A 23,987-nucleotide genomic window follows, 5' to 3' on the forward strand; every position below is an offset into this window, starting at 1 on the left:
AAGTGGATACTTAGAAGCAAGTTTTAATTTTAACTCTGTAGTTTCTGGGGAAGCTTGAGGAATCTGCTTACATTATATATTTGAACATAGTGGATAAGGTCTGAAAAATAAAACTTCCTAGAAATGTTTTAGCAAGGCTTACATAACTAATACAATATAAATTTAGAATTGAAATATTTTGTGTATGATATCAACTGAATTTAATCATGTGTCTCTTTAGGGTTCTATTGGAGCACCTGGAATTCCAGGGATGAATGGGCAAAAGGTGAGTTCTATAAAATATTGTATTTAAAAAATAACTTGGTGACCATTGAAATCACAAAATTATTCTAGTTCATAATGTTAGTAATAAGCTTATATGCTTATAAAAACACTACATATACTTTTGAAATACAGGAAGATTGTGCCACAAATGACCAAATTAGTTTAATTTTTAAAGATGCATTAAAGAGTCAGGAATTCTTTGAAAATTTTCCATTTCAAGTATTTTGGATGTGTTACTGTTCAGTAAATTATGTATGTGATGCAACTATATCTTTCTCATAAATAGATATGGAATTGGAAAAATTTATGTTTAACATTGATTGTGATAAACAAAATGCACTTTATTCTGGTCGTGGTAAAACTAATATGTATTAATAATTGGCTAACAAAAGTTATTCTCATAGAAGGAACTAGTAAAACTTTCTGAATCCAGAAGGAAGCTCTTTTCACTGTTAAGCAAAAGTAGAAATTAAATAGGTTTGTCCTGCTTTGGTATTACATACACTTTTATTGTACTGTTAATAATGAGGGGAAAAAGTAAAGTGAAAGAAACAACAATACACTCTACATACACATGTCTATGTGTTGTATACATTTACTCCTGCAACATACTTACTAGGTGGACAAAGCATAGCTCCTCAACATCCCTGACTGGCTCTTTAGCCTGGAACCTTCACAGAAACCAGGAAAGCCATTGTGGTCGCTGACAAAGCCCATTGCTGAGCCAGTCCGTCAGGAGCCAGGGAGCTGAGCGAGGGACTTTCCTGTCTTCCTCAGAGTTCTTGGCCTGGCCCTTTTATACCCTGTGACCCATTATCTTGCCTTCCCAGAGTATTTTAAATCCACGTACTCTGGACCAAATTCTGAAATCATACGTAACTCAACCCTTTCAGATGCAATAAATACTCCTTGTGATGTTTTCCATCACGTCCATCTTTTCTTTCTGTCAATAAGACATAAACAACCACAACTTTAAACCTAGTAAGTTGCTAAGAGCATGAGTCTACCACTCAGAGGCTGTGTGAATTTTGGCAAAGTCCTTGGAATTCTCTGGCCTCAGTTTCTCATCGGTAAAGGGAGACAATGGCGGTGCCTACCTAATAGAGTCAATGAGAGTTAAGGGAGTAAATAGATGTAAAGTCTTTAGACTGTATTTGATATTACCATTAAACTTTTCCTTCACTTCAGTTCAGTGGAGTTCTGAAAATTCAGTTAATCTATGTTTTTAAGAGGCTCTCTGTTCCCAGAAGTACTCAATTCCCACATGAAATTAATGTTCTCAGCCAAGGCTTATGGTGTCCTTTAGTCCATAAACGAAACACCGCACACTCACCAGTAGTTAACCATCCATGTCACAGCTACGTTTTCCACTTAGTAAAATGCATATCCATTTGCTTCACAAATCCTGGCAAAGACAGAAGATTTAGAATATTGCAGATCATGGAGGGAAACCTAAGCAAAAATTTAAAAGTGTATTCATTCTCAGATGGATCTGAAAATTATATAACTCAAGATAACATTTAGAAAGAACAAAATACAGATACGGTATAAATATTGTTTTTGACATTGGTGAAAAACAAAACTTGTATGCCTAAGGTTAATAATGTTTTCCTTTTTCTTCTTTGTTTCTTTTCATTTTTCAACTTTGAGACAATCATGAAAATTTATAGAAACTTTTAACGTGAAACAAAACAACTTTAAAACTGTCACATATACCTTTTGAAGACTGCATATTCTTTATTTTTGCAAAGGAAATATGCAATTTCCTTAGCAAGAGAAAGGAATGTGACATTTTCTTGTCCTAGTCACCAAGTTTAAATTATATTTCAAGGAAATAGACAGTTAATATTTGCAGTTTTATGTCTTGTTATACATCTTTGTGGCATTTTAAAAGTGTTTTCTGTAAAACCCAGGGAAATGAAATGATTTCACACTTTTATGAAGGCATCAGCAAAATGTAATTTAAATTTGTTTTCCCTCCTTCAGAGAACTAAACCTAAAGCTTTGTGTATGGAATTTCTGTTAGGTCTAGTCATTACTTAACATTTGTAATATTTGCTGTATCATTTTTAGGAAAAGAAAGTGTAAAAAACACGAGTCTCCTTCACTGAAACAGCAGGTCACTTAGTAAAAACAAAACTGGCAATAGAGTAATAATTTTACGTACTTAGAGCATATGAGCATATGAAATGAACTCTAGAATTTGTTTTTAAACAATTTTTTTTGAACTCTAGACTTTGTTTTTCTGGAGTCTTGAACTCTAGAATTTGTTTTTCTAAGAAAGGAGCTTACAATGACATAATTTTTTTTTAGTAAGAGCACCTCAATATCCTTAAATTGTCTTGAGAAAATATTTTCTTCTCCAATACAATTTTGCTTTTTCCAAAAGAGTACTTTTGATACTTAGAAAAGTTTTCAGACAGTGGTTAGGAGAGGATATAATTTCTAAGCCATCAGAAATATGGCAAATAATATCCAGCTACTTGGGGGCACTGAGGCAGAAGGATTGCTTGAGTCCGGCCTGGGCACCATAGTGAGATCCTATCTCTTAAAAAGAAAAAAGTAAGAAATATGGCCAAAACACTCAAAAAACAAAACAAAACAAAAAAAAAACCCTGGGGAATAAAAAATTCTCTTCTTATGTTTGAAAAAAAGAAAGAAAAGTATACTTTTTTAAGAAAACACTGGCCAGGCGTAGTGTCCCATGCCTATAATCCCAGCATTTTTAGAGGCTAAGGCAGGAGGATTGCCTAAGCTCAGGAGCTGGAGACCAACCTGGGCAACATGGTGAAACCCTGTCTCTATTTGAAAAAAAAAGAAAGAGAGAGAGAAAGAAAAAAAGAAGACAAAAATGCTCTGTTTCCCATAGAACATTGTCCATCCATTCAGGATGGCAAAATAGGTGAAGGCCTTAGCACATAAACTTGGCATGACATTTTTCCTACACATTATATTTTACATTTTGATCACCTTGATTGCTAATCTAAATATTTATTTTTATAGTGGTTTTTCATTAAGAGAAAGGACTTGCTTAAGCAGTGGCATGGTATTAGACTCCAATCTTGCCCCTTCTGGCATCACAACCTATGAAGGGCTACAGAGCATCCTTCTGTGAAATGTAGGAGGCAGTGTGGTACAGAGAAAAGGGCATGGTCTCTGCATCTGAGAGAGAATGTCCTCATTTGGGCCAGTCACTTAACCTTTCTAAGGTTCCAGTGTACACTATAGAGACAGACCTTGTAGTATTAATTAGGCAACATATTCCTCCAGTAGTATTCTCATGCCTTAAGAATTTCAGCAGGCTGGACACAGTGGCTCATGCTTATAATCCCAACACTTTGGGAGGCCAAGGTGGGAGGATCGCTTGAGCCCAGGAGTTCAGGGTTACAGTGAGCCGTGATCGTGCCACTGCACTCCAGCGTGGGCAACATAGTGAGACCCTGTCTCAAAACAAAACAAACAAAAAAAAGTGTCAGCAAATGAGCCCTAGACCCACATTCAAGCAGGGAGGAAAAGCCAGTTGAATTCCTCACAGAGAGGAAATGAATATGCAGAATTATACGTAGAGGTAGAATGTGTTCTCTGTACCCTGGCTGTCTCCCTGACCCTAAGGACTAAGGGCCCCAGCTCTTAAGGACTGGGTGGTTGGAATGTCACTGCTATAGATACAAGACACGTTTCACATTATTATGAAAGCACAGTCACCAGCGGGCTGATGTAGGATCCCTGTCCTTGTGTCAGAACACTCTGTACTCTTTCACCTCTTGTGTAGCCTTTGAAGGACTCCTTTTCTCTCCGCATTCAAAGGGGCTTCATTTGTAAAATGAGAGCAGAAGCTGTACCAATTTATCCCTAAGTTTCTCAGAGATACTATGAGTACACAAAAAGTCCCCCATCCCCCATGTCTTGTTTCCAATGCAACTAGCTTTCAGCATCCTCTGTTCCCAATTCTGAAAGCTGATGTTTTCGTAATTTGGACTTGTTTCCACCAACCAAGCAGTTAGGGCAGATCTAATGCAAATCCTACCCAAAAATATAAAATGTTATCTATTTCTTCTTTGGCTAATTATATTGAACACAAAAATAATGTAATTCTCCTGAAGATCTTGTTGGTTTAAACATATAACTAACATTTTATTTATCCTCCATAATGTATTCTTTCCCCTACCATGTGTGTGTGCATGAGTGCATGCACACAAACACACGCACACGTATAATACATGAAGTGATGTATATTTGAATATTGATCAGTTAGTTCCTACTTCAAATACTCTGGAGAAATGTGAGCTATTTAAAATAATTTTATGGTCGAAACGTGTTTTTAAAGTGAAGAATTATTTGGCAAAATAGATTGCTGTCTACAATTTTTGTTTACATACTTATGTCAGTTTTTAAAAATCTGAACTGTTAAAAGGTGTTATTAAAACTCTGTATTTTTCTACTTTTTCCTGATTTACATCTTTCTTAGCATCCATAAGAACAGATAATCACTATGACAGTTTATTTGAAGAGCAATTAGTGCCCAACACTGTGCAAATGCCGTGAAAGAGGAGCTGGAGGCCGGGCGCAGTGGCTCATGCCTGTAATCCCAACAGTTTGGGAGGCCAAGACAGGTGGATCACCTGAGGTCGGGAGTTCGAGACCAGCCTGACCAACATAGAGAAACCTCGTCTCTACTAAAAATGCAAAATTAGCAGGGCATGGTGGTGCATGCCTGTAATCCCAGCTACTCGGGAGGCTGAGGCAGGAGAATCACTTGAACCCTGGAGGTGGAGGTTGCAGTAAGCCAAGATTGCGCCGTTGCACTCTAGCCTGGGCAACAAGAGCAAAACTCCATCTTAAAAAAAAAAAAAAAAAAAAAGAGCTCGAGACAGATGAAGTCCATACAAAGTCCTATTTTTACTCCTCTTAATTCACATCCTTGTCTCTTGATTACTACAAAAATAATGTTGAAGATTTTCAGGATTAAAATGAAATTTTTTATGTCTATGTAAGCTAGAATTTTTCTGAGGCCTGCAGAGTCGTAGGGATTGTGTCCAAACCAAGAGATAAATATCAGATGATCTTGATTCATGCAATTTTAAGTGCTTTCTAGAGTTTATTGTTAGTTTTAAAACTTCAAATATAACATAAATTTAAAAATTGATATTAATGTATCACCTATGAATCCATCACAAATAGCTATGTGATTTTTAAGTAACATTAAATTTTAATTAGTTTACAGTTATGACATTTGAAATTTCTTTTTATCTCTTATACCTGGGTCACACAGTTCTTCACTGACATTAATCTTTACAGCATACTTTTAATGGCATTTTTATTGTAAGTATATTTAGAGAACAGATAAACTGAAGCTCTTAGACTTTCAAAGCTTAAGCCATTGATTCAAGTCTATGCAGTGGACAATACAATAAATCCGATATTTTTTATTCCCCGTTCACTTACTATAAACACTAAACACAGGTTTTTTGTTATTTATTTATATATTTATTGCTACCTACATTCCTGAAGGTTTTCAACATGTAGGGCTGTTTTTGTTTTCTAGTTAATTAGCTTAAAATTTTCCTTTAGCAGAATTTACCCAGTAATTTATTACGCAATATATTTGTGACTTTCTAATGCTAAACTTTAAGAAAAGATATTGAGACTAAATTAAGTGATTGATTGATGATTCCAGATTAGTTAATAGTTCAAGGAAAGTATCTTACAACAATTCAATCTTTTTTGTGTTAAAAGTGAGAATTATATTTTTTAATTTTTCAGTTTTTTAACATTAATAATTGTATATATTAGAATTCCAAGAGTACATGACCATGAATGCTTTCTTCTTAAAGAAGCACCATCATTTCCTGTTACAGATATTTCATAAAGTCAAGTCACTTCATCCATTCCTGAGAATGATTTATATATTCTCAGCCATTTTTATACAAAAACCTACTCTACTCTTAAAGACTTTTTTCACTCAATTTTACTTGTTAAGCAGAACACAAGATATTTCTTTTCTTCATGTAATTATTTTTGGGTTTCTTTAGGAGAAAACAAAAAGTTAGTTGAAGGAGGTTTTTTCCTGCTGGCTTGAAATAAAACTATTATAGTAAGATTTTCTTTAAAACCACTTTCCTCCTGACGTTTTTAGGCATGTTACTATAAAGTTTGATACCAGTTACTATTCTAGCAAATGAAAATATTGGGAGAAGGAAGAGTAAGCAGTTGAAGGATTGGGATTGCTGAGAGAAAGGGGTAGCTGAGGAAGTAAAGCTTCTCACTCGCTGCTGCAAAACAGAAAAACAGCGAAGCAAATGTTTATGAATGAATTATGACATCATGAAATCCACTCTTTTCTATTTTAATGTAAAAGACACTGCATTTTATAGAAGAAATCACAAAAATACCGACATATTACATCTGATTAAATTGTATCCATAATTGGGAAAAGCTTTTTAAAGAAATTTCCCTTAAATGTACTCTTTGAGTCACTTATGAATTTCCTCGATCATTCATTTAACAAATATTTATTTAACCCTTACTAAGTGTGAGGCACCAACTGAACACTGAGTTTACAGCTGTCTCTGCCTCACGGAATTTCTAGGCTAATGGGTAGTAGGGGGATTAAATGAATAATTATATGAAAACTCTATAGATATTTAAATTAGAATATTGTGAAGTATTATAACAGAAAAGCACAGGGCTCCCTGGCCCGGTGCAAAGGACTAAGAGCGAGCACTTCCCCGATCAGAGACTTTCAGTGAGGCTCGCAGTATAAATGGGAGTTGGCAAAAGAAGAGGAGCTTTCACCATGTTGCAGTATTTACAATTTAAACTATAGATAACCTTGGTCTTAGAATTCTGTTCCTAAAACACCGTATTGTTGATATTATTGATCACTATAGGGTTTTTGTATTCATCATGGACAGCTTTTCCTTAAAATTTCTGACTACTAAAATACTAAGTCAATATAAACCACACACCCTGTTTTTGTATCATTAGGTCTAATCTCTGATACTCTGGATTTTGAGATATGTGTTAAAAATAAGACTGTAATGTTATAATTTATTGTCAAAAATCATAACAGGTGAAATCTACCCAGTACCATTTATTTGATGCCAGGCCACATGGCCAAGGGGTAGCCATGATCCAACTGTGAGACAGCATTGGTGGGATTCGTTTATGAGAAACTGAATTCCTTTCAGGATCCTCTTCTCTGTCTTCTCTGCCTAGTTCAGAGAACAGAAGCAGTATATCATATTTACTAAAATGTATCCAGTGTTTATTACCTGCTGGGCAGCGTCCTAAGTGTTACAGGCATCTTAGCTCATTTCGTCCTCATAGCAATTCTGTGAAATAGGCACTATGATTATCTCCATTTTCTTAATGAGGAAACTGAGGTGCAGAAAGAGTAAAAGAAGCCCAAGGTCATCCAAGTGTTAGTGGCAGAGTAGAACTTAAGAGCCAGGCATTCTGCTTCCACTGCACGGTAGTGGTTAAGAGTGTGGATTTTTAAATTCAGAAAATCCTAGCTTTGCTGCTCGGTGTTTGTATGACCTTGGACAAATTGCTTACCTTCTCTGAGCCTTAGTTGCCTCATTTTTCAAATAGGAATTATAATGTTCACCTCTAAGTTTAATCAGAAAAGATAAAGGAAGTAATACTTATAACTGTCTATTAAAAGACTGTTAAATAACAGTAGATTGTTTTCCTCTTTGAATTGGAGGCATTAATGCCTCCATGATTCAGAAACCTCTAGGTGTCCAAATGAGTATCAGTAAGAAGTATTATCTCATTCTCTTCATTGACCTTTAGAATTTTTCCACTTGGACATAAACATTTAAAATTTCTATTAATAATTAAACACATTCTCTTTCCAAGAGAAAGAATAATTTATCATTCAAACTATACACAGTATCTTTAAGAACTATACTTTAGGAAATAAAGAATTAGCTGGGTTTTAAAACTTTCAAAATGGATATATTTTCAAGGACACATTATGTTACAAGTCATGGAAACCTAAGAGAACCAGGCGAAAAAATAAAGGTATTTCCTTAAGTCATATGAGCTTGAAAGTCCAGCGCTAATGCAGTCTTCAGCTTGGCTTTGTTAAACCGACAACTAAACTTCATCACTAAGAACCCAGGTTCCTTCATCTCTTGGCCCTTCTTCCATGTTCCTGCTGTCAACCTAGTTCCCGCTTTCCTCTCAGTTGTAAGGTGGCTGCCAATCACTCCTGGCGCTGCATTCTTTCATATCTACATTCAGAGCGTGAAAGAGTGTCTTTCCCAAAATATACAGCAACTCTGTTGAGCTCCTTTCTGACTGGAGACACGTGGGTAGAGGTCTTTTCCTCAACCTCTTGCCAGGGGAATGTCAGATGAGGATTGGCCACTACTGCTGAAACTTCTTTTCTCGTGATCCCAGTCCAGTGGAAAGTTGTAATAAACACGAATTGTCTAATTTAGAAGAGATTCTTGTAACAGAAGGGAGCTGAAAAACTGCTGTATCTGACTTTTCCCAGCCCTAAGAAGCTTACTTCATATGACTCCCTTCATCCATTTTGATATTTCATATTCCTATCTCGTAAGCTTTTATTCTTAATCTTTTTCCCCCGTAAGAGTACATTGAGGATAATATTTTTATATTCAAAACGGAGAACCCTCTGTGGCATCATGCTCTCTGGCTGGTTTGGGCTCACTTTTGCATCTTTCATGTTATTTTAAAAGGGGATGCTGGGTAGTGCTTCCCTTGGATGCAGGCGAGCAGTGCCCCTCTTCTAAGCCTCCTTTGTCCATCTTGTGGTATCACCCTCCTTATAAGTGAGGAGTCCATAGGGCCAAGGAGACTTGCCTGCCCATAGTCTTGTCTTCCCACTTCCAGATCATGTCTCAGGTACCTGGAAGCCAAGAGTTCCTGCCTCATCTGTCTTGAGTCCATTGTCAGTACTGGGCCCTCCCCAGATCTGTATTCTAGAGTGGACCATCCTGCCGGCATGTGCACCCCTAAGCCTATGGGTGGCTGTGGAGCACTGTTGATGAGGAGCTGTGGGCAGGGCTTGGAGGCTGTGGTGTTCACATGTAATCCCCAAGGCACTTCATAGAGAGAACTAGGGCTGGAGAGACAAAGAGGATGACCATGCATACTCCTACTTAGACCTTCAGATTTTGTGAGTGTCCTCAAGGCAAATAATTCCTCTCATTTATGTAAATTTCACCCAGATAAAGTCAATTTAGTATCTTTCATGACCCCACCCCACCCCCCCCGGAAACTTCTATCTCTCTGCATTACATTTCCTTTGTTCAAATTGTATTGTATATATTTCTGTCTACATGAACAGTATGAAAATCTAAAATTAAAAGTGTTAACGAGAAGACTTATTTCTGAAACACCTCATACTGTTAGATTATTGATACAACTATCATGTTTTCTTATTTATCATTTTTAGACATTTGTAATTTTTGGGGTTTTTTTTTTTTTTTTTTTTTTTTTTTTGAGACAGAGTCTAGCTCTGTCACCCAAACTGGAGTGCAGTGGCGTGATCTCAACTCACTCACTGCAAGTTCCGCCTCCCGGGTTCACGCCATTCTCCTGCCTCAGCCTCCTGAGTAGCTGGGACTACAGGCAACCACCATCTTGCCCAGCTAATTTTTTTTTTTTTATTTTTAGTAGAGATGGGGTTTCACCGTGTTAGCCAGGATAGTCTCGATCTCCTGACCTCGTGATCCACCCGCCTTGGCCTCCCAAAGTGCTGGGATTATAGGCATGAGCCACCGCACCCGGCCAACATTTGTAATTTTTCAAAAGGCATAAGGAAGGTTTGGTCACCAGGTTAAATTTAGTTATTAAACAGTTTAAGACCCATTTCAGCAAATTACCCAAAAAAGGGTATTTGTATTAAGTTCCTGGCTGATATACTTGTCTGCTTTTCTACTATTTAGTATTCACATTACCATAGTGGACAAAGAGATTGAAACTGCCTTTGCAAAATTATAACTAAGAAAATTATGACAGTGAAAGATATCAGACTTAACCATCTCCATCTTGCTTTTAACCTCTAAACTGTCCTTGTCCATTCCTGGGCATAGGTTGAACTAGTCTTGGATTTTACTTATGGTTTAAATAATAGCCCTTCCCAAAAGCTAAACTGTTCTTGTAAAATGAATGAAAGGCCACCAGCCACCGAGTAAGGATGAGAGGGGCTGGAATTCTAAATATTACCAGCCGTTATTCCAGAGGTCATAAGATTTGCAAGTTACGTCACTATTGTGAACCTAAGATTGGCCTGTTGAGATGTCTTTTCAGGTTTTTGCATTTCTAACCGGATGGCCCCACCTCCACCTGACAACAGGTTCTGTGGCCCCCACCCAGGAACTGACTTAGCATAAGAGAACAGCTTCCACTCCCTATGATATCATCTCTGAGCCAACCAATCAGCGCTTCCAATTCACTGGCCCCTACCCACCAAATTATCCTTAAAAGCTCTGAGCTCCGAGTTTTGGGGGAGACTGATTTTAGCAATAATAAAACTGTGGTCTCCTGCACAGCCACCTCTGTGTGAATTACTCTTTCTCCATTGCAATTCCCTTGTCTTGATAAATTGGCTCTGTCTGGGCAGCCGGCAAGATGAGCCCGTTGGGCGGTTACACGATTCTAATTTTAGGGAAGAAGTTTGCTGTTTAGATAACCCAGTAGGGATGCCAGTTCTCTGACGCATAAGCAAACCTAATTGTCCAGGCTAGGGGTTTTCTCTTTTTACTTTTGCGTGTTACACAGCTTCCTGTGCTTCCAGGAATGAAAAGGAAAAAGAATCAGGGATTGGGGATGCAAGTAGGAGCTAAAGACTGCAGAACTGCTACACACAGAGAGAAGCCGATTTCCTAAGATGGTCTAGGAGGGAGGGAAGAAGGAGAACAGTGAGGTGGAAGAGGGAGAGAGGAGAAGCCAGTAAGATGAAGACAGACTCAGCTCCGTGATGACGACTTCCTGAAAGACCAAATGGTGAATCTTGAATTCACGAAATTCCTGCAGAGAGGAATTCTTGAGGAAACTGGTGAAGAATTGACTGAACCACGTGAATTGGTGTGGGGCAAAGCAGAGACATGTATAGATACAAGGCTTGAGCAGGGGACTGGAAAAAGCAAGTCTTAGACTTGAGCCAAATTTAGTCAGATCTCTAAGAAATAAAGAATGACCGGGTAACGTCTTTAGTCCAACAACAACAACAAGAGCAGCAACAGCAACAACTAGTAACAGTAATAAATCTTACTCCTTTAGAGTTGGAAGAAAGCAAATATTTGACTCAGCCCCACACACTTTACAAGAGAAAAACAGCCCGAATGGAAGCATAAGCAATTTGTTCTTTGTCATAGAACTGGAAGTTCAGTACATCTAACACCAATGTACTGAACAGCTATTATGTGGAACAGCTGGTATTATGGTGTTAGGCTGGTATTAGTGTCCTAAAGCCACTTTACTATTTTATGTGAAAATTAAACAGAAAAGAAACATGATAAAATTGAATAATATTTTTAGACACAAGCTGCTTGAATAGAAGAAACACAAGATGAGGAATCAGAAGACCTGGGTTTTAATCTCACATCTACCTCTTTGTGGCTCTTTGTCTCTGGAAAAGTTACTTCCTCTCTCTGAATGTTTCTTCCTCTGTTAAGAATGACTGGCTTGGCTCCTTTCACTAAAATATTTCACTGTTTTGTGAGTGCTCCTGCTTAGGGAAAAGCAGATGTTAGTGAGTTCATGGAGTAAATGATGACACTTGCGTAAATTCTGAGAGGGTCTTTGGGGAACTTTAGATGACATGAAAATTTATAGAACCAGCATCGTCCCAGCTACTTCTCGCCCCTCACCTGAGGCACTGGGGGTGAAGGAAGAAGCAGACGGAAGAGATGAGCAGTACATGGAAATGTCGACAATGCCCCAGGCTCTGGACCCACAGGCTGAATTGCTGGAGCCTTTAGTCCTCTAGGTAAACACTCTTCCCCCAACAGAGTCCTGGAGGGATTTTCTTGGAAGACTTTGACGTTCTCATTGCTGTCACCCTGCCCTTCACAGACTCCTCTTCTAACTCACACTCACCTCACTTCACTCTACCCCATGCTGGGCCTGTGTCCTTCAATCCTAGCGATTCAGACTGACCTGGGCACAACTTGGAGGTGCGCCACTGCAGTTAACATTTCTCCCATCTTTTCCTTGCTCCCTTCTCTTTTCCCATGGCGGCTGCCTTGCAGGTGCCTGAGACAGAGCCATCTCTTGCCGTGACAGTTATACTATTTTCCAAACTCCCAGTTGGGCAGCCTTGCTGTCTTGTTTCCTACCTGGCCTATTCAGTGCTTCACATCTTCATGTAGGCTTAATGCATTTGGTTCTCCTGTATTCATTCATTCCTCTAACACTGATGTACCGAACAGCTATTATGTGTGAGTGGTTTTAATAGGCGCTGTGAAAGAGTAATGAGCTAAATAGACCAAGTCCTCTGCTCAAGGAGCTCATAGTCTAGTGGTGATGGGGGTATGGGAGTGGAAAATAGAGTTGTCAGATAAAATATAAGATGCCCTATTAAATTTGAATTTCACATAACAACTGAGAATTTCTAATATGACTATGTCCCATTTAATATTTGGAATATATTTAGCTAAAATATGATTCATTATTTATCTGAAATTTAAATTTAACTCCGTCTCCTATATTTTTGTTTGCCAAACCTGAAAGTCCTAATGGCGGGAGACCAAAAAGAAACACAAAGTTGTATCTTAGGTCGCAGTTGTTATAATAGAGAAAGGCACAGGCATATACCTTTACAGGGAGTGGTGATGTGGTTAGGGGAGTGGGGGAAACTCAGGGGTAACCCCTGTAGTAAGGGGATGCTTGATTCAAAGCTAAAGGAGGTGAGAGAGCAATCCTATGGCTATCTGAGGAAAAAACATAGGAGGTCCATTAGAGAACGCCCAGGTGCAAAGGCCCTGGGCAGGCGGCTACTTTCCACACTGGAGCAAGGTGGGGATGGGGTTCAGTGTGGCTGGAGTATGTGAGGGGGCAGCAGAAGGGAGGTCAGAGGAGCAGTAGGAGTCAGATCATGTGGGGCTGGGGCCATTGTAAGGATGTCGGCTCTTATTTTGAATGAGATGGGACAGGCTTGCAGAGAACTGAGTGAAGGAGCTCTATGCCTGACTTGCTTTTAAGAGAATGTTGGAAGCTGGTGGGTGGGAAAGAACTCCTTTAGTTGGTCCCTAGAGTCAGCCTCTAACCACTAGCTTACCATACAGACAGTACAGAGACTGGCTGTGCCATGTTACACACAAGAACTTGATCTCCTGGACCCTCCAAAAGCCACTCTGGCCTGAGCCAGAGCTTGCTTCTAGTCTCTCCACCCGCCACATACTGCTCCAGCTTGGCAGAGTTCTCTGGTGCATTTTAACTGCATATGCAATGGAGTGGAGTCTCCATTTTGAAGCCTTGCTGTATGTTGACTTGCTTTAATACTGATAGTACTCCTTCCTTGCTTTTAAAGGCTTTTGGTTCATGATGTCTTCTAATAATTAAATACTTTTATAGTTTAAACCAATGCTTGAGAGAAGCAGAAATATAATGCAAGCCTCAAATACAAACTGCATATGCAATTTTTAAGTTGATCACATTGGAAAAAGGTAAAAAGAAGTAGTATTAATTTTAATAATATAGTTTTTAAACTCAGTGTCTATTCAAAATTATCATTTTAACATGATATGAATTAATATTTCAAGAATAATAATATTCACATTTTTAGTGAGATATTTTACACTTTTTGCCCTACTAAATCTTTAAAGTTGTATTCTGCACTTATATCCATTTCCATTAGGACTAGCCACATTTCCACTGCTCCATAGCTGCCTGTGGTTAGTGGTACCAATTGGACAACACAGGTTTAAACTCTGCTCATTTTCCAGGTATAACGTATAGGTCCATTCCATTCTCATTCCAATTTCCAGAAAGGAAATCTATCGTGATTCAAGTGATGATGAGCAATATTACTGCTAGATGACACACTTCCTTTGAGCACTCAGTATTTGTAAGAAAACCGCATTTCTTTTTATCCTTAACTATTCATTCAAGTAGCCCTTGAATGACAGTTCCTGAAATAATTGTAATGGCCGTGAGTAATGTTTTACATTAGAGTTCCAAAAGAGTTGGATTTTTTTTTTTTTTTTTTTTTGAAAAATGAAAGCAGCAAGCCATCCTTCTTAAAAGTCAGTCCAACTTGTTTTCAGCCTAAAATGGAAATGGCCGTTTGGGAATGGTCATACTGGGAATAGCCTTTAAATTTAAAGTATAGTAGACAAAACTCCATTAATCTACCTGTGGTTAAGATGTTAGCTGCCGTTTTTCTTTATTACCATCTATGGAATACCCTCTGTTTTAAGTATGAAATGTGTTCAGAAATAGATGGATAGATTGTGCAACAAACATGAGACCAGCTCCCCCCACCCACATACACACACACACAACCTGGTTCCCATTTTTTTTGTTTGTACCTTTCTGATATATTTTTCTGTATATGTACATGTTCACTATTATGTAATAGTGTAACATCATGCTAACTTTATTGAGAGGATTCATGATAATCATTTTTGTCCTGATATATTGAAAGATATTAATACAAGATGTATGCTTTATCCCTCAGTAAGACTTCTCATTGATTTCTATTTATTATGTTTCTTACTTCATGAAGTGCAAGAAAACTTTCCCCCAAAAATGTTTCATGAACTCAATTAGATGCCCCCTAATGTGTATATGTATATGTGTATATGTATACATATATGTATATATTTCCCCCACTCAAAAATAAGCTCTTTGGGCACAGGCACTTGTCATGTCTATTTCATCTTTATGTCTCAGGAAACACTCAGTCCAGAGTAGAACATATAGTAAATTTTCACTGTTAGTTGAATAATCAGCACCTACAGACTCCTGTAGCTTGGCTATGAAACTCAGACTTGTACAGTGGTTTATCTTTTATATTCTTTGCACAGAACCTGGGAAACTAAGTGTGGACAATAACAGAATGCTCTGTAGTCCCTTAATCTAACTTGGAGTATGTGTTGCTTGATATAACTATTATAAAGGTAAAATGCTATCAGTCATTTTTTCCTCTAGCTTTATTCACTTTTCAGCTGTAACATTTTGTGAATACCTACTTAAATTATGAACCCATCAGAAAATATTTAAGCTTAAAAGTAAAAAATTTAAAACTGAAAAACAGTAAGCTCTCATTTGTGCATATTAAAATGGCCACAAAAATAATTAAAATTGTGATATTCAATGCTGTTGTGAAAAACCATTGTTGTAAAACGTTTTGAAAAAGTAACACAGAGTGGATGCCTATAAAAGCAATGCCTATGAAAAACTTTTTAAAGTGCCTATAAAAGCAAATAAAACTCAGAACTCTTTTAGAAAGCAATTTAGAAATATGCAGTTAGTGCCATAAAATGTTTCCATTGACTAATAAAACAAATTTAGATAATTTATCATAATTAAATTATTTGACAGAAAAATATGAGCATATTTACAAAGGTGTTTATTTTAGTTTATATTTAATAGTAAAAATTGGAAGAACACGAGTATTCAACAATGTGGGACTGATTAAACAAATGATCACACCTGACTTTGATAGATGATTAAACTATTCACAAGACAGTGTTCACAAATACTGTGTGAAAACAAATGTGCGTATAAAGGTTTAAAAAATCAGAACATCAAGCTATGCAATATGTTTACAATTGCTTGAAAATATGTAACCGTAAATAACAAAGACCAGAAGGAGACGGGACAAAATGAAAACAATTATTACAGACCGATGGGGATTACAGGTACCATTTTTTGCTGCCTTTTATGTTAAAGATTAACAACATAAAAAATCAAAGAAAAAAAGGAGATCAAGCTTTAGTCCCTCAATGTTCATATATTAAGGACAATGTTATGCAGATACCTCAGCAACATTTCTCTTCCTTGCTTCAAAATCTCAGCATGAATTTTTGTCCTGTTCCAGAGGCTTAACCAGTTTTTAAAAAAATAACTCTGCTACAATGGTTATTCTTTGAAAGTCTAAACAAAGTTTGCCTTGTTTCCTGGCGGCATCTCTTATTTGCATTAAACCATGAGTTATGATATTAGTGCTTCCTGTTGTGGATTCTTTGAAGCAAGCAGACTCCATAGGTCTTTTTCTGGTTGCACAGTAAATGATACTCCTTTTTCAGGATGTATTCTGTTTCCAAGTTCTTATCCTTTGTTATGTACAAATGGCATATCAAAATTTCCCCGTAATGACCATCATTATTCTAAGTCAACATTTTTTCCCATTTTACCAAGGAAAGTGCAAGAGTTACAATTACAGTGTGACTTTATATAGGAAGCAGAATTTTTTTCCAGGAGGTTAAGACTTCAGCAATTTTAATAATCCACTACAATAGTAAAATACTTTTCGCTATTCCGGAAAGACACCACAAGCTTCACATTGCTTAGTTTATCTGGTAGATATTAAAAAATCATCTCTATGTAGGTTATATTTAATTCAGGTTTCTATATATTCTGACAGTCATTTATAAGTGGGACTATAAACCAAATAATAATTAAGATAGAAATACTCATCATCTACTCTCTCCCAATTCCTAGATATATTCATTCACTTATCAGTGTAACATGGTGTTAAGAGCATAACTTCTTAAACCAGAGCATAACTTCTTAAGCCATGAAAGTTCAAGTCCTGACTATAGTTATGTAAATCTGGACAAATTACTTAACTTTTCTGTGCCTTAGTTTCTTTGCCTGTAAAATAGAGATAAAAATAGTACCTACCTCATGGAAATTTGTGAGAATTGAGTCAATGACTATAAAGATCCTGGCACTTAAGAAATGTTACTATTATTATTAACATACATGTATTTGAAGCTGAGAACACAAATGTAAAAGTGACAGAATTCCTGCCCTCCAGGTGACTTAGAAAACATTCTCAAAAATCAATTAAGTTTGCAGTGAACCTAAAACTGCTCTAACAATAAAGTCTATTTTTAAAAAATCAACTAAGGAGCAACTTTACTGGCCTCAATGGAAAGAAGAAGGTTGTCCAGTAATTGGGGCACACAGTGAAGGGCTTTCAGAATGTTTTAAAATGAGAACAGAGTTCTAATTGCTGTAAGTTTGAGCCACATGGAAGCATAAAGGGCCAAAGTATCTTTTCCTTGTTTCTGGGCACTTCAGGGAGCTTTGCCTCTTTGGAAAACAATTGCTGGTTCAGAGTCTTGAAAGACTGGTAAACATCATCATCTTTCTGAAATAGGAAATTTTTTCTAGCCTAATAGCCATCATCTTTTGTCCAAAAGCGTATCGCTTGATATGACAATGAGATCCATAAGTCTGAATGTTTTCTTCTTCTTCTTTTTATAATAAAATTGGAAAGAAAAACCAAAGCTATTTTTAGTGTTTACTTTCGTGTCAATGTGTCTAAATGAATTAAGTAGGTGTTCAAAGATGTGTATGTTCTTCAAGATTTAGGTTTGTAAATGTTCATTTAAGTCTAATGTGAAAACAGAATGATTTATTCTTTCTTTTTCTGAGCTGATGAATCACTTAAAAGTTTTTTGCCAAGAGAGTCTTGTATTTTCAGATGTCTTTTACTCATTCAGAAAATATTTATTTGATGTTCACAATGTACCCAGCAACATGCTAGATGTTAATTTCCGCTGGTAAGTTGCCTCAGTTTTCTTAATGATGATAAGACTGAACAAAGGAAATTAATCCCATTGTGTCCTTGCTCCATTACGTGCAGCATTTTGGACCATGGAAGCTAACTTGAATTTAAACTAATAGTCACTTATTCTTTATCTATTTCTAGAGAATTATTAGATGGCTGTCTCCTCTAATGATCCATGTAATGTATTGATTTTGTCTATTTTACTTAGTAGTATCTATTTTTCTATTTTGAGGGTGAGCCCGGGTTGCCTGGAGCAGTAGGACAGAATGGAATACCAGGACCAAAGGTTAGTACAAATAAAGTCAAGCAGAATCATTTGACACATGAATTGTCAGGAAATTGTAAGCTATTATTTAATACAATTTTTAACAATCTCACCGGTTGTATTTAAATGAGTATTTTGTGAATAGTATACTATGCTACAGTATAGAACTTTGTTAGTAATGAATTAATTACATTTGTGATTCTCATTAGTATTAAATGCAGAAAAATAAATGGGATGTGATTGTCTAACATCTTTATTCTGAGATACTTAAATAACATAAGTAGGCCTATGTTTCAAATCTGACTGTTGTCATTTTACCACTTAATGGGTACATAAAAACATAGGTCATGTCCATATTGCCTAAAATTTTGATATTTACATATGCTTTACTAAAGATGACATTCACTATGGCTTTTCCCCAAGATTTGGCCACCTCCAACTCTTACACAACATAACCAGTTAATCAGAGGAAGGCAGATTAAAGATGTTTAAAATTTAAAAATGGATGTAGTCTGAATTACTAAATAGGGGAAAAATGTAATGAAGATTTTTTATTCCAAGTTTTCTTTGTTTCTTAAAAAAAATTGAATCAGTTAAATATAAAAAGATTGGTGACAATTTAGTTTAAATCAAGCAGGCAGCCAAATCCCAAATCCTTTGATGAGCGAACATCCCTTGAAGTACAAAACTAATGTCTAATCCCATCAGCTGTGCTGGTATGTATTCCTACCCACAGATGCCTGTCAGCTGATTTTACAGATCATTTGCTATTGACAGGCGCCTAGGACAGACCTTAAATTTATAGACCTGTCCTTTGTCCTGCAGGAGAGGAAAGAAAATATTCCTTTTGGGACTCTAGCTGTTTTCCTGTCTTCTTCTCTCTCTTTCTCCATGCTAAAACGTTAGACAATAGAAGTTAATGCTTAATGTATGTTCACAGTGCTATTCTGGTGTTGCCTAGCGACCATCAGGATGGGTGTTGAGCAGTGAAGGTGACCAGAAATGCAGAAAGCCAAAGGGTCAGATTGAGTTCCAGAGAAAAGAGTCTTGCTTCCAAACTGACTTGTGCAGTGGGTTATAAATTTTTTAAAAAAAAGATAATTGCTCTATTTCATCTTTTTTCCAAAGCAGTCTGATCTTATGGCAACATTCACTCAGGCTTTTCATAGGAAACTACATCATAATGTATATGATTTACTTTAGGACTCCTACTCTGCTGCTCCAACCTCTGTTCTTTGCTGGGTAAAGTGAAAATGAGATTCTCTTCAGGGCACCATTTTGCATTTTAGTCCTCATGCCATCCAGGTCATCATTTTGAGTAAGGACATCATTCCTAAACTCACTTCAATTCTGCCCCATTCTAGTGTCCTTCCTGAAGGTGCCTCCTAAAATATACCTGATCTGGAACATGCTGGTTACCAGAAGCTAAAGAGAGTTTATGATATTGTAAGGGGTTCAATATTAGGACTGTTTATGATCATGTTAGGGCAAGACAGATTGGGTAACTACCCTGGCAACCTAGAACCTTGAAATGATCTACAAACCAGGAAATGCTTTGAATAAAAGGATTTTCAGAAAAACATGCTAGTCCACCTTACTAACTCTGAGTTTAACCAGAATGAAAATTGTACGCTAAGAAGCCTCTCAAGATACTGAATTGCCACACCATCATTCTCCTTAGTGCTCCAAAAGCCAGTTTCTGGATGATAATCTTCAAATACATTTCTTAGTGCTATAAAAGCAAAAAATTAAGATTACATTTGATAATTGATATTCATGCTCACATTCTCCAGGAAACTCATTTTATCATTTGTTTTCATATAGCAACTACATGTAGCCAAAATAGAAAGTGTCATGCATAACTTACCTAGTAAGTTCAATATCTGTTTTGTTTAATAAGGATCATAAAATTAGATGTTTTATGATGTGATGTCACCCAATCTCTGTCCTTTTGCTCAGGGAGAACCTGGAGAACAAGGTGAAAAGGTAAGAATGATTCTGCCTGTATTCCTCTCTCCCTACTCCCCACCAGCAGCATACCAAAGAAGTACCCAAACTAAACTGTATGTGTGAATGGATGGATGGGTGGGTAGATTAATAGGTAGGTAGGTAGGTAGACAGATATAGATATACAGATATAGATACAATGACCCCTGTGTTTTTTCAAACTGTTAATTAGTGGAAGGAGGAAATAGTGTGATTCTTATGTATAGACAAAAATTTGGGTTAAAAAAACTTTTAAAAAATAAAGAGAAAGGTGCCGATGTACCTTCAGAACAAATATTTAAACATGAAGAGAAAGGGAGCAAATTTAAACATTCTGTATCAGGCTTTTAGATGGGTTTCAAAAATCCTTAGGCCTGCAAAATCTGGTCTGCCTACTTGCTAATGCCGTTCTAATACTTTTCCAAGCACCCGCATCTCTCTCTACTGCTTCTGATGTCACTAGGTTAAAGGGATACAGATGTTTACCTGCAGCAATTATCTGAAGGTTGCCCACAAAGAATTCCCATAAAAACCAAAAAGAGAAATAGGAAAAGCAGAGTGTTAAATTACCCTAGACTCTTTTCCTTACTTGGGCCTGTCCTGATTATTTTTAGGCTCTGACTGCATGTTATGATACTTATTTTCCTGGTTCTCATGCTACTTATTTTAATAGTGTTTGAAAAATATGCTGAGTAGGAAACTACCAAATTACTGCATCATGCTCTTCGTAAGTGATATGGTCTTTCTGACAAATGAGTTTTATAACCTCTAATCTCAAAAGAAGTTTATCTAAAGATCAAGAAAAATTCTTGATTACAACTGTACTTTTCAACATTGTAAAGAAAACAAAAACATTAGTGGAGGGGTAGCAAAATATGTGGGTAGAAAGGGCAGTTTCCTGAGGGGGCAGTTCAGTTAAACCCTTCGCTTTGCAATTACTCTGAGCCAGTTTCCCTACTAAGAAGGTTTGTTTGTTTGTTTTGTTTTTTAATAGAGGGATTTTTGTGCAATTTTATAAAAAGCATGCAAATCAACTGCCTATCAAAGGTCCCTCATAACACATTACTAGGGCATTTATTTAGCATCCAATCAGTTCATGGTAATTAATTTGAAATTAATTAGTCACTGGGTGACTCTTGTATAGAATTTAGGAGGGAAAAAGAGCCGTATCAGCACCGTACCAGGCGTTCATTAGAGAAAGTGTCCCAGGCTCTCGTGGCCTGCCGCAGTGTATTCGTCACCATAAACAAATGCCCAAGCAGACTGACTTCATGCTTATTTGAAAGAATAAAGCAAAATACAGAGAAAAAGTGAAAGTCTCCCTTCCCAACTTCCTTTCTCCCCTCTCCCAAGAAAGTTATGATCAATAGTTTCTGTCCTATTTTGAGAAACTTTTTAAGTAATAGAAAAGTGACTGCATTCCAGCCTATGGAATATGTGAATAGTAATGCATTGTTATCATTAATAGCTTATGATGTGCCAGATACTGTCCTAGTTGCTTTCCACACAGTGTAGCACTTATTTCTTATAACTGTGTAAATTATCCTTTCCCTCACATTGCACAGGAGAAACCTGATGCAAAGAGAATCTCATTTGCCCAGTAGGTGCTGGAACTGGGCTGTCTCCCTGGCTCCAAAGTCCATAACATTTCCACATAACATATTGTAAGACTTATATTGAAGAATTCAGAATTGAAGGAAGAAAGCATGGATAATAAACGAATGCTTTATTTCCCTAATGCATTGCTCTGTAGGCAAAAAAGAGATGTCAGTGAAGGAACAGGCATGGGAAGTCTCAAAAATAACAACAAAAAAGCATAAACTATGATTTTTAAAATTTTTCTAGTAAAGCATAAAACACTCATTTCACAAATGCAAACCATGTAGGCCCAGATAAATAAATATTCAGTCCACAGATTTTGAGGGCCCTGTCATGTACTTTGAGGCCCTGGAGATTTGAGATATGCTTGAAGACAGGGCAGGATTTATACAGATGGAAAGGGAAAGAGAGGCGAGGGATCCAGGTGACAGAAATAGTATGAAGAAGGACTCAGAGGTGGTAAGGCCCATGGCATATTCAGGGAACTGTCAGAAGAAAACCTTTGTTTGAGTGGAGCTTTGAGGAGAGACAGAATTAAGGAGGCTTTAGGTGCCCAAATAAGGCATTGGAAGATAGATAAGCAAGTGTCTTCTGTTAATACTGTGGAATAGTTTAAAACTGTTCAGCCATGTTAGTTGTAGTAAAATTTCTTTTATTGATATCAGACAACTGGTCAAGTATAAATACGTTAGCTCTATAGAGCATTTGCAACAGATTTTAATATCTAGTGTTCATGAAAGAAAGCTTAAAATAATGAAAAATACTCTTTGCTTAATGTCACCAATGTATTTTACATGTGTCACTTGTTTCCCCTCCTCAGGGAGACGCTGGAGAGAACGGCCCCAAAGGTGACACAGGCGAAAAGGTACAGTTTTGTAAGATATGAAAGGGTACATATATCAGCAAGAAATTTTATTTCAAGTTATACGAAGATGGGAGATTTTTAGAGAGATGAGTGAGAGTTGCTAAATATGAAAAGGTCAGAGATCGTTCTCCAAGATTAGAAAACAGTTAAGTATTTGATTTATAAAAGGTGATTACTCCACAAGCTCCTATCCACAAATTAAAACATTTTCAAAGTAAAATGATATATCAAAAATTATAGAAAATGTGTAGCTAAGTTTTCAGCAATATGGCTTTCAAGGAATTAAAACACTTATTCATGTGTAAATGGGATGATCTCTTATACTCAGGGATATGAAAATAGAGACCTAAAGTGATGCAGTTTGTACCAGTTTCAGGAGAGAACATGTCAGAGGATTGGAATGAGATGTAAAAGTTTGATTGTAAGGCATAAGAATGATATAATGGATTTTGGGGCCTTGGGGAAAGTGTGGGAGGGGGCTGAGAATAAAAGACTACACATTGGGTGTTGTGTACACTGCTTGGGTGATGGGTGCACCAAAATCTCGGAACTCGCCGCTGAAGAACTTATCCATGTAACCAGACACCCCCTGTTCCCCCCAAAACCCATTGAAATAATAATTTTTAAAAGAACAGGAAAAGAAAAGTTTGATTATAAGTTAATGTCACTTGATTAGACCCTCTAATGCAGTCTTGAAAATTTACCTCAATTCAAATTCCACTAAATCTGGATATTTTGTCAGGCTTTGTATTCTGTCCTGGGCAAAGGGTCTTTTAAACCTTTACTAGCATTTATACTGCAGTAGCTTTGGGGCTTGTCTTCTGCCTCCTCTCTTCTTCTTTTTCCTCAGTCTATCATTACAGCTTTTGCTTGGATTCATACTTTATAGATACTCTGACATAGGAAGGTTGTTATACTTCACTTGTGCTATGTTTTCAGGATTAAGAAGATCTTTTAAGAAATTGAAAATCGAATAAAGTCAGATGGGTTTTAATTTAAATCAGGCTAAGTAATTGAGTGATGAAGATGTATTTATTTAACCTTACAGCTGAGACTTTGGAAATTATTCCACTTTGAAAATTATTACGGTACAGATGGATAATGGTTAGTCATAAAAACATAGCCACAAAATAAAAAGAAATTTATCTTTTTCCTTCTTATAAATATTAATATAAATATGACATGTGTGGTAGGAATGAATTAATGTCACCAAGTAGCAATTGTATTTATATTCAAAGAGTCTAGAAATTAGAGTGGGCTCTCAGTTTCTTATAGATCTG

General features: G+C 36.8%; 2 protein-coding genes across 2 annotated transcripts in view; one reads left to right on the forward strand and one right to left on the reverse strand.

Annotated features, from left to right (window-relative positions):
• The window catches only part of MCUB (mitochondrial calcium uniporter dominant negative subunit beta), a 1,088,652-nt gene that overhangs the window by 760,655 nt on the left and 304,010 nt on the right, over window positions 1-23,987 (reverse strand). The window lies entirely within an intron of this gene.
• Window positions 1-23,987, forward strand: part of COL25A1 (collagen type XXV alpha 1 chain) — a 490,679-nt gene that overhangs the window by 393,769 nt on the left and 72,923 nt on the right. Inside the window, exons 13-16 of the mRNA XM_050791058.1 lie at window positions 221-265; window positions 18,225-18,278; window positions 20,217-20,243; window positions 22,663-22,707. Of these exons, the coding sequence (XP_050647015.1) occupies window positions 221-265; window positions 18,225-18,278; window positions 20,217-20,243; window positions 22,663-22,707 (171 nt within the window). The remainder of the gene's footprint in view (window positions 1-220; window positions 266-18,224; window positions 18,279-20,216; window positions 20,244-22,662; window positions 22,708-23,987) is intronic.

This window comes from Macaca thibetana, chromosome 5 (assembly GCF_024542745.1).
Source record: "Macaca thibetana thibetana isolate TM-01 chromosome 5, ASM2454274v1, whole genome shotgun sequence".
Classification (NCBI taxonomy): domain Eukaryota; kingdom Metazoa; phylum Chordata; class Mammalia; order Primates; family Cercopithecidae; genus Macaca; species Macaca thibetana.